Below are 10,907 nucleotides of genomic sequence, written 5' to 3'. Positions count from 1 at the left end.
ATGTCTCCTCTCTCCCAGGGCCAGGACTGGTTCCCCACGGGCCCTGCACCATCAGGACAGACAATATCTTCTTTGGACTTTTTGATGCTTTGTTTCCGTCATGTTTCCACCCCCAGCCTCACTGCAAGAACTGGAATACAATCATGCCCCGGGATGGGCTGCAGTGAATGGAGCTGGGCAGGCTGGGAGTAGCAGAGGACCTCCCCGCGCCAACTTATTACTCCTTGCTGCCCTTCCAGTCTCTCCGCCCGTCTCCCTCCTGCCCTCCTCCCCCTCACTCGGTCCGCAAGGGCGGCGGCTCGGGAGAGGGCGGAGAGGGCACAGCTCTGGATCGCAGAGCCCCCGCCCCCCCACGGAGCAGAGCTGGGGCAGAGTGGAGCGGTGGGCCGGTGGTGCAGAGTCATTCTTCCTGGCCCGGCCCCAGCCGCATCTCCCCGCGGGTTCTCCCCTCACCTGAGGCTCCGGTCAGGGCTGGTGTCGGCGAGCGCCGGGGCCTCCGGTGGCTGCCATCCCCCCCGGAAGAAAGTCACCCGAGGCTGGGCACAGAGAGGCAGTAGGGAAACGGACTCACCCCGTGGGGAGTGGCAGCGGCTCAGCCCAAGCTCCCGGATGCACGCAGCGGCTGCCTCTGACCCAGGAAGTTCAGCCTCCAAAATGGTGAGCCCACGTGAGGCTGAGAGAAAGAAGAGACATAAGCAGCTTCTCTTCCCTTCCCAGTGACAAGAGCCCTCTAGTGTGGAGGTGTCCGCGTCCCCGAGCAGCCCCCGAATACGGTGGGCGACTCACACAGCTGCAGATCAGTGTCACAGGGGCGGCTGGCTGGTGTGTGTACGTTTGTAAGAGCTATACCTACGTCCCTGCGTTCACTCCTGGGAGGGGAACTCTCCTTCTGGGGGATGAATGTGACGCTTGTAGTTATGAAAATGGGATAGCTGCCTATTCGGTGAACTTCACGTTAAAATGTCTAAGCCAGAGTTTAACGTAAGAACATGAAAATGGCATACTGTAGGGCAACCCGGGGGGAGGGGGCAAGTGGGGCAATTTGCCCCGGCCGCGCAGGGCCCCCACGAGAGTTTTTCAGGGCCCCTGGAGTGGGGTCCTTCATTGCTCCGGGGGGCCCGGAAACTCTTCGTGGTGCCTCTCGGTGCCCAGCTCTGGGTGACTTTCTCCGGGGGATGGCAGCCCCGGCGCTGCCGACACCAGCCCCTGAGCCGGAGCCTGCAGGTGAGGGGAGAGACCCGGGGGAAGGGCTGGGGCCGGGCAGGAAAGTGACTCTGCACCACCGGCCCCTCCTCGCCCCAGCTCTGCTCCCGGGGGGGCGGGGGTCTGCGAGTCCCAGAGCTGCTGCCCTCCGCCTCTCCCGAGCCGGGCCTGGGACCGAGTGGAGGGGAGAGGGGGCAGGAGGGAGACGGGGGAGAGACTGGAAGGGGCAGCAGGAGTAATAAGTGGGGAGGGAGGTCCTCTACTCCCAGCCCTGCCCAGCTCCATTCACTGCAGCATCCCGGGGCAGATTTATTCCAGTTCTTGCAGTGAGGCTGGGGTGGAAAATGAAGGAGACAGATCAAAAATCCAAAGAAGATATTGTCTGTCTGATGTGCAGGGCCCGTGGGAACCAGTCCTGGCCCTGGGAGAGTGGATCGTGTTCGAACATCCCCAGGGCTTTTCTGGCTGCACCTCTTAGCCCTGCTGAGTCTGAAAAGGGGTCCCCTCTGTTCCCAGGAGCAAGGAGGCCAGAAGACGAGAGGACAGAGGGTCTGGAGGAGGCCACACAGGGGAAGAAATAGGGGAGCAGAACTGTGGAATTGTCGCTGGCACAGCAAGGAGACATTCATTGGTTCAGGTTCCTTCAAGAGGTGTGTGCATTCACCAGGGAGACACTGGGGGTTTCACTCATGTGACAACGGGAAAGCATCATAGAGTCAGTTGTCCAATGCTGGACAAAGAGCTCTGCTAGAATAAGAAAAACAGCCTGATTCCTGATCAAAGGGAGTGGAGCTGCCAGCTTGCAGTTCCTATGTCTGAACGGGTGGGATTGTTCTAATGCAGGAGATACTTGCTGTTTCAGGGGCTGGTGACCTTCGAGAAGGTGGCTCTGTATTTCACCAAGGGGCTGTGGGAACTTCGGGACCCAGGTCAGAGAGACGTCATGCAGGAGAACTATGAGTCCCTGATATTGCTGGGTAAGGCTTCCTTACTTCTCACAAGAATGGGGAGATGTCTGAAGTGCTTGAGTCAGCTTCAGTTATTTGTGGTCAGAGCAGCAGATCAGGGTCCCAGCATGCACATGGGGAGAGGAAGACCCTGCTCTGAAGAGCTCACAGTCCGACTGGAAAGATGCTCAAAGCATGAGAAGGGAGACAGAAGCACCTAGAGGGCAAGTGACTTGCCCTAGAAACAGGCCACATCATTCGCAGGGCTCGGAATAGAACTCAGGTCTTCTGCATCATAGGCTATGTCTACACAACAAGCTAGGAGTGTGGTTCTCCTGCCCGTGTACACATACTCCTGCTAGTTTTCATTGAGCTAGGGTGAGTATAAGTAGCAATGTAGCCACAATAGCAGCAGCAGAAACATGGCTGAACCCAGCCACGTACAAACTGGTGGGTCTGTATCCATGGCTCCGCTGCCATTACCTAGGCTACTGTGGCTACACTGCTGTTCATACTGGCACTAGCTCAATGAGCGCTAGCATGAGGATGCGTCCACGAGCAGGGGAATCACACCCCGAGCTCGTCATGTACATAGTCATAGGCTAATGTCCAATCCATTGGTCCACACTGCCTCCATATGGGCTCATCATCCTTTTGGATGGAGTGATAGTGACCCCTATGGGTGCATCTTCACTATGAAAAAGGTGTGTTCTTACCCTGAGTTAAAGTCTGTGTGGGAGCTTAATGGCAGCCTTGAGCTACTAAGTCCTGTGAACACTACAGCCTACCTTCACTCATTTTATCTTGTTAGTTAACCTGAGGTGCCTAACTTGAGTTAAGACCACACTTTTTGTCTGAGGGAAGACAAGCCCTATTAAATTTGCCTAACATTTTCTATTATAACTTTCCATCTTCAGTTGCTTATTAACAAACTAACTGTTCAGGCTTAAATTTCCAGGGCTTTGGAGATGTGCTCCGTCTCCGCTCTAGCTCCAGGCAAAAACCTGCAGCTCCACTACTCCAGAGTTGCCCTGTGCTCCAGCTCTGGGCTCCGCTCCAAAGCCCTGGAAATTTCCCATGCTTGGAGGCGATGGCCATAAGGTTGGAGAGATGCTTTTCATCGTCTGTGTGAAAATGCAGCCAGTTTTGACAAAAAGTTATCAGCTGCAGAAAATTACCAGTATGGTTGCAAAAGATGGAATTTCTTTGATTTTTTTTTTTATTACAAAAAACCCCTAGGATGTATAATACAAAAATACGTTAAAAGAATGTTATTAAGATTGCAAAATCAAGCACTCAAAAGTTAGGAAATGCCAGGATTAGATTCAGCCCTCTTATGCATGATCACAGAGTTTTTTGCACAAGATCCTGCCTCATTCAGTGTTCAGGATGAAAGCAGCTCACCAGACCTCTCACTATCCCAAAGGGTCTCCAAGAGCATTTCCTCCTCTGTTACAGGTTTACCTGAGTTCACCACCAGCAGCAACAGAAGGGACTTGATTAAAATTATGGAGCTTTTTAGTAGCATCTATTTAATGAGTGTGTGACAAACTCTGATCTCTCCTCTTTCCTTTCTCCTGAGTAGACTTTCCGATTCCTAAACCCAACGTGATCTCTCGGATGGAAACAGTGGAAGAGCTGGGTATCCCAGATCCCCACGCTGCTAAGGAATGGGAGATCCTGAGAGTAGCCCCCACAGGTGAGGGGTTAGTATTAAGCCAAGTAAGAAACCATTTGCAAATGGCACTAACAAGATTCCTACAAAGACCCCGTGAGCTCCCCAGTTCTACCTTGGGGTCAGGATTGTCCCCAGCAGGTGTCATATCCCCTCACAGCGGATGTCACCCACAGCCTCCCACCCAGCCTGACTAATACCTGGCAATAATTCTCTTTCCTGAATGTTCGGATGGATTGTGGAGGCAGGATTGGTCACCTCTTGTCTCTCCCCTGAGGAAGGGCTTAGAGGGATTCAGGTTGGGATCCATGAAGGGACTTAGGCATTGCAATGCTGGGCATCACGGGGCCTAACTTTTAGGCAGCTAGTAAATTGCAGGAACAGTATTGTGATTCACATAAGAACATAACATAAGAATGGCTGTACCAGGTCAGACCAAAGGTCCATCTAGCCCAATATCTGTCTACCGACAGTGGCCAATGTCAGGTGCCCCAGAGGGAGTGAACCTAATAGGCAATGATCAAGTGATCTCTCCCCTGCCATCCATCTCCATCCTCTGACAAACAGAGGTTAGGGACACTGTTCCTTACCCATCCTGGCTAATGGCCATTTATGGACTTAACCACCTTGAATTTATCCAGTTTTAAACGATGTTATAGTCCTAGCCTTCACAACCTCCTCAGGTAAGGAGTTCCACAAGTTGACTGTGCGCTGCGTAAAGAAGAACTTCCTTTTATTTGTTTTAAACCTGCTGCCTATTAATTTCATTTGGTTACCCCTAGTTCTTGTATTATGGGAATAAGTAAATAACTTTTCCTTATCCACTTTCTCCACATCACTGATGATTCTATATCACTCTATCATATCCCCTTAGTCTCCTCCTTTCCAAGCTGAAGAGTCCTAGCCTCTTTAATCTTTCCTCATATGGGACCCTCTCCAAACCCTAATCATTTTAGTTGCCCTTTTCTGAACCTTTTCTAGTGCAGTATATCTTTTTTGAGGTGAGGGACCAACATCTGTACACAGTATTTGAGATGTGGGCATACCATGGATTTATTTAAGGGCAATAATATATCTCAGTCTTATTCTCTATCCCTTTTATGATTCCTAAAATCCTGTTTGCTTTTTTGACCGCCTCTGCACACTGCGTGGACATCTTCAGAGAACTGTCCACGATGACTCCAAGATCTTTCTCCTGATCTTGTAGCTAAATTAGCCGCCATCATATTGTATGTATAGTTGGGTATTTTTTCCAATGTGCATTACTTTACATTTATCCCCATTAAATTTCATTTGCCATTTTGTTGCCCAATCACTTAGTTTTGTGAGATCTTTTTGAAGTTCTTCACAGTCTGCTTTGGTCTTAACTATCTTGAGCAGTTTATCTCAAACTTTGCCATCTCACTGTTTACCCCTTTCTCCAGATCATTTATGAATAAATTGAATGGGATTGGTCCTAAGACTGACCCTTAGGGAACACCACTAGTTACCCCTCTCCATTCTGAGCATTTACCATTAATTTCTACCCTTTGTTCCCTATCTTTCACCAGTTCTCAGTCCATGAAAGGACCTCCCTTTTATCCATGACAGGTTAATTTACGTAAGAGCCTTTGTTGAGGGACCTTGTCAAAGGCTTTCTGGAAATCTAAGTATACTACGTCCACTGGATCCCCCTTGTCCACATGTTTGTTGACCCCTTCAAAGAACTCTAATGATTAGTAAGACACGATTTCCCTTTACAGAAACCATGTTGACTATTGCTCAACAATTTGTTTTTCTATGTGTCTTACAATTTTATTCTTAACTATTGTTTTGACTAATTTGCCCGGTGCCGACATTAGACTTACCGATCTATAATTGCCGGGATCACCTCTAGAGCCCTTTTTAAATATTGGCGTTAGATTAGCTAACTTCCAGTCATTGGGTACCGAAGCCGATTTAAAAGACAGGTTACAAATCTTAGTTAATAGTTCTGCAACTTCACATTTGAGTTCTTTCAGAACTCTTTAGTGAATGCCATCTGGTCCCGATGACTTGTTATTGTTGAGTTTATCAATTAATTCCAAAACCTCCTCTAGTGACACTTCAATCTGTGACAGTTCCTCAGATTTGTCACCCACAAAAGCCTGCTCAGGTTTGGAAATCTCCCTAACATCCATTAGGGAGACTGAAGCAAAGAATCCATTTAGTTTCTTTGCAATGACTTTATCATCTTTAAGCGCTCCTTTTGTATCACAAAGCCTGAGTTAGGTGCTGAGTTTCCCTGTGCAGTGAATGGTTTGAGATAGGTGCCTAAAATTGAGATCCACAAATGCTGGCACCTCAGCTGAGCTCACCAATGGAAGATGCCAACCAGAAGGGTGTGTGCTAAGCCCTACTCCTCTCTCAGAGATAGAGTCCAGGCTGCTGGGAGGTGCCTAGTGATGCACCAATGGGAACCCCTCTCCTGGAGTCAGTGGCTCAGAAGCCTAAGCTGTTTCTTGGGGCAATGAGGTAGGTGCTTATCTCACTTTACCCAAAACCTCCACCTTTAGAGTTAGAGCACTCCCCTGGGATGTGGAAGATGGAGGTTCAGTTTCCCCTCTGCTAGAGAGGGCAAAAGGATTTGCATAGGGATCTCCCATGTCTCAGGAGGGTGTGTTAACCACTGAGCTGTGGGATAGTTGGAGGTGGGGCTCCCACCATCTCATGGTGAAGCTGGCTGAAGAATGGTTGGAGCCTGGGTCTCACATCTCAGTGCCCTAACCACTGGACTATAGAGTAATTCTTTCTCTTTCTCTGTGGCCCAATGACTATTCCACTATGGATAAATACTTAAAACAGTTGTTGGGGAGGGAGCAAGAGGATGAGAGCACACACAAACATGAGACTGAGTCTGTGGTCAGAGCATAGAATATCAGGGTTGGAAGGGACCTCAGGATATCATCTAGTCCAAGCCCCTGCTCAAAGGGGGAACCAATCTTCAGAGAGAGTTTTTTGTTTTTTTTTTGCCATAAATGGCCCCTCAAGGATTGAACTTACAACCCTGGGTTTAGTAGGCCAATGCTCAAACCACTGAGCTATTCCTCCCCAGGTATCCACCTGTGAGACTCTGGGTCCAGTGCCCTTGCTGCCGTAACTTTCATCATTTATCCAGAGTGCAGCAGCTCCAATGGGAGAGATGGAAAGAGCACCTCCTGCCACTGCCAATCAGAATATCCCAGAGCTGAGTGACTGGAGAACCCTTCTGAAAGGTGGGAGACCCCCTGTTCAAATCCTTTCTCCTCTTCAGGTGAGGAGGTGAGGGGAATTGAACTGGAGTCTCCCATATCCCAGCTGAGTGCTCTAATCATTGAGCTAAAAGCTATAAAGTAGGTATTATCGCCACCTCCTCTGCTGGCTGGGATTTTGCATAGGATCCGATCTTGGGGGCCATCTACTGGATTGGGTGCCACATTCATGTAGGTGGCTGAACACCTGTCTTCCCCTGGTTCACTGGTCACTCTGGGGCTTCGGTGGGAGATGACCATCCAGATGCCTAGAATGAGGCAGCTGTGCACATGGCCAAAGGCAAGAACATAGGCACCCAGGGAACTTTAATTTTAAAAAACCTTCAGTGTCGAGTGAGGTTAGGTGACTGCAGGGTTCAGCAGGCAGTTTGTGAATTGCAGTGAAGCCAGAACTAGGACCTGGGGTTTAGGCACCTAAGTACCTTGGTGGAGCTCACCGTCAGCATTTAGCCCTTCTGTTGTACCCACCTCCCCATTCCCATTTCAATGATTCCCTTTTCCCTGGGTACAGGGAGTGACTCCTGTCTGGATTCTCTCTCTGACTCAGCAGATGATGGGATGGGGAGTGAGCATGAGGTGGAGAATCTGGAGCAGGAAGGCCCTGAGATGGTGGAATTGGACATGATGTTGCTGGGAAGCACTGAAGAGAACATTTTCCAGAGCCCTGAACTTGGAGAAGCCTGTGAGAGTCAGTGTGGACTGGAGAGGCAGCAAGAAAACCACCCAGATGAGAGACTAGGGATATCCACTCACCAAGGAGAAGATTTTAAAGAATTCAACAACATCAGCATCAACTGGAGAACAGAGAAGTCAGGAACCCAGAAAACGTGCACTGAGTGTGAGAAAACCTTTTCTTGGAGGTCAGAGCTGCTAATCCATCAGAGACTGCACACGGGGGAGAAACCTTACAAATGCCTCGACTGTGGGAAAAGTTTCACACGAAGCTCAAATCGTAATGCACATCAGAGGATCCACACGGGAGATAAGCCCTATAAATGCACTGAGTGTGGGAAAAGCTTCAGCCAAAGCTCACACCTGGTGAAACATCAGCGGCTGCACGTGGGAGAGAAGCCCTACAAGTGTACAAAATGTGGAAAAAGCTTCAGCTGGAGCTCAGACCTTATTGTTCACCAGAGAATCCACACAGGAGAGAGACCCTATAAATGCCTCGACTGTGGGAAGAGCTTCAATCGGAGCTCGAACCTTAACACGCATCAGAGAGCCCACATGGGAGAGGGCCCCTACAATTGCACCGAGTGTGGGAAAAGCTTCAGTTACTGCTCCTCCTTCATTAGACACCAGAGAACCCACACAGGAGAGAAACCCTACAAATGCACTGAGTGTGGTAAAACCTTCTTCGAGAGCTCGGCCCTTATCAGGCACCAGAGGAGCCACACTGGAGAGATGCCCTACAAATGCACTGAATGTGGGAAAAACTTCTTTGAGAGCTCATCCCTTATCAAGCACCAGAGGATCCACACCGGAGAGAAGCCCTACAAATGCCCTGACTGCGGGAAGAGCTTCAAGCAGAGCTCATCCCTCATCAATCATCTGAGGACCCACACCGGAGAGAAACCCTACAAATGCACCGACTGTGGGAAAAGCTTCACTGTGAGCTCTGCTCTGAGTAGACATCAGAGGATCCACCTGTGTTAGACACCAGCTGCCAATTTCCCTTCTGGGGCTTAGCTGCTGCTTACATGAGGCCTGAAGATAGATCTGGGAACCAGATCAGGCAGCTGTGGATCCTTTGAGGTGCTGGGTGTTGGAAAGGGCCCTCAGAAAGCCTGGGTGTTTGGTCTCTTGTTATTCATTCAGTGACCTTGTCCAGTCTGTCACTGAACGGAGCTGCCTGGAGAAGGACTATGGTGTTTGAGCTGATTCAGGCAGAGGCTAGATCTCACCAGGTGTCAGTATGGCATTGGGCGTGATGGGGCTCCAATCTCAGATAGGCTGTCTCGGTAATGCACATATTAACAATTAGAAAAGACTGGCCCTTATTTTCCTCTTTCCCTGGTGGTCTCCTCATCTTCCTCTCTCTCTCTTTCCCCTCTGTCCAGTCACTGGATTGAAGAGGACCCAGGAGAGTCCCTGAGAGAATGTACAGAGGTAAAGGAAAAAGCTGTTAATCTGAGCTGTCCAGTCAGTGAAACACCCCCAGAGCCAGGGAGATCTGGGCATGAGTGTGTTGTGTCTCAGCAAGTCTCCAGGAGGTGCCAGCTGGTTGGGGGCCTGCGGAACTACAGGAGGAGAGGTGGCTAGCTGACCCAGAGGCAAAGCCAAACCAGACATCAGGCTGATCTCCTGTGTGCTGGCATGTATTTGAAGGGACACTTCTCATGTATCCATGGAGACTCAAGGGGCAAGTAATGCTCAGGATCTGACTGAATGGCCCAGTGAAGAATTCCTCTTGTTTCCTGTCTGTAACTAACTCACAGGGCCCCATGTCTAAACGCAGCTGGGAATCACATTTTGTCTTAGCCCCACAGTAACATCCCTAATCCAGGTGAGCCAGCAACAACACAGACACAGGTTGTAGTGAAAATGGAACCTTATCCAATCTTCCCTAAATGGGTTAAAAGCTCAGGCTTCAGATTGTGTACAAGGACATAACTAGACACCTTATGACCATGTTAAAGTCAGGTGAGGGGAATCTGTACTGTAACTGGGACCTGAGTGATAAATGTTGTGTAGTTGGGGCCTGGTGTCTACAACACAGTTTTTCCTTGCAGGTGGCGGGCATCAAAACCCTGTTAACAAGCCCAACTTGAAGCCTGAAACATGCCTAGGCTAGAGTATGGGCCTCTAACTTGTTTATTTGCCTGTCCACATGGGCAAGAAGAAACACTGTAATTACACAATCTGCCCACATACTTATTCAAACATGCTGGGCCAGAACCTCAGTGGGTGTAAATCAGTGTAGCTTTGACACCAATGGAGCGTGGTTGATTTACACTAGTTGAGGATGTGACCAGGTGATTTCTGTAGGAGCTCTGTATCGGAGCTGTCTACACTCTTTCCATTTTCTGCCTGCCCTAGTAAAGAAGCTTTGGTTACTGTATGTGTGTGTCTCTGTGTGTTTATTGGGAACCCAGAGGGACTGCAGCCAGGTGACTGAGCACCCTGCAGCATTGGCCTCTGGGTGCATGTTGTGCGTGGCGCATTGCCCAATGTTTGAGGTCTGGACACCCTGCAGCTCACAATTTCCATGTATCTCTGAGTCATCCCTCAAGTCTCTCATTAAAACACTTTTCCCAAAGGGGCCATCAACTCCAGAGCACACGATTGGAGCAAGTTTTCCCCTGGTTTGAGGAAAATTGGTGTCAACTCTGCCAGCACAAAGATGCCCTAAAGCCAACCTAACACAGCATTGGCTGGTTTGGACGCAGAGTAGCAACTCCTATACTGCCTACCCTCTCTGTGGGTGGTGCAGAGACATGGCTACACTATACTCTGCCAGCCTCTGGCTGCTGTACTGACCCTTTGGGGGCATTGGCAACCCATACAAGTCAGGCTGGTGTAACCTGAGTCTGGGGTCAAGTGCTCCTAGGATAGGGGAAACATAAAAGATTGCTTAAATCCACCTTTTCACCTCCCTTCTGAGTTGCACTGAACATAGGAGCCAAGCAACGTTATCTCTAATTTTTGACAGACTGTGCGCAAAAAAATTCTTCTGTGCACATTTTTGTGCTTCTGTGCAAATTTTTGTGCGTGTGGTGTTTCGCCGTGTGCGCAGTGTTTAGGATCTGTGTGTGCATGCGCACAGCTTAGAGGAAACAGTGGAGCCAAGGGTCAGGGTTAATAAGATGTTTT

General features: G+C 49.5%; 2 protein-coding genes across 2 annotated transcripts in view; both read left to right on the top strand.

Moving 5' to 3' along the window:
- The window catches only part of LOC116827151 (uncharacterized), a 75,488-nt gene extending 65,333 nt beyond the window's left edge, over positions 1-10,155 (top strand). The window contains exons 8-11 of the mRNA XM_075072077.1: positions 1,082-1,224; positions 2,066-2,180; positions 3,736-3,849; positions 7,645-10,155. Of these exons, the coding sequence (XP_074928178.1) occupies positions 1,082-1,224; positions 2,066-2,180; positions 3,736-3,849; positions 7,645-8,750 (1,478 nt within the window). The 3' untranslated portion in view covers positions 8,751-10,155. The remainder of the gene's footprint in view (positions 1-1,081; positions 1,225-2,065; positions 2,181-3,735; positions 3,850-7,644) is intronic.
- The window catches only part of LOC116832036 (uncharacterized), a 524,829-nt gene that overhangs the window by 34,321 nt on the left and 479,601 nt on the right, over positions 1-10,907 (top strand). The window lies entirely within an intron of this gene.

Source organism: Chelonoidis abingdonii, chromosome 13 (assembly GCF_003597395.2).
Source record: "Chelonoidis abingdonii isolate Lonesome George chromosome 13, CheloAbing_2.0, whole genome shotgun sequence".
NCBI classification, from domain to species: domain Eukaryota; kingdom Metazoa; phylum Chordata; order Testudines; family Testudinidae; genus Chelonoidis; species Chelonoidis abingdonii.
The sequence above is the reverse complement of the archived record's forward strand: the minus strand, read 5'-3'. Positions and strand labels throughout refer to the sequence as shown.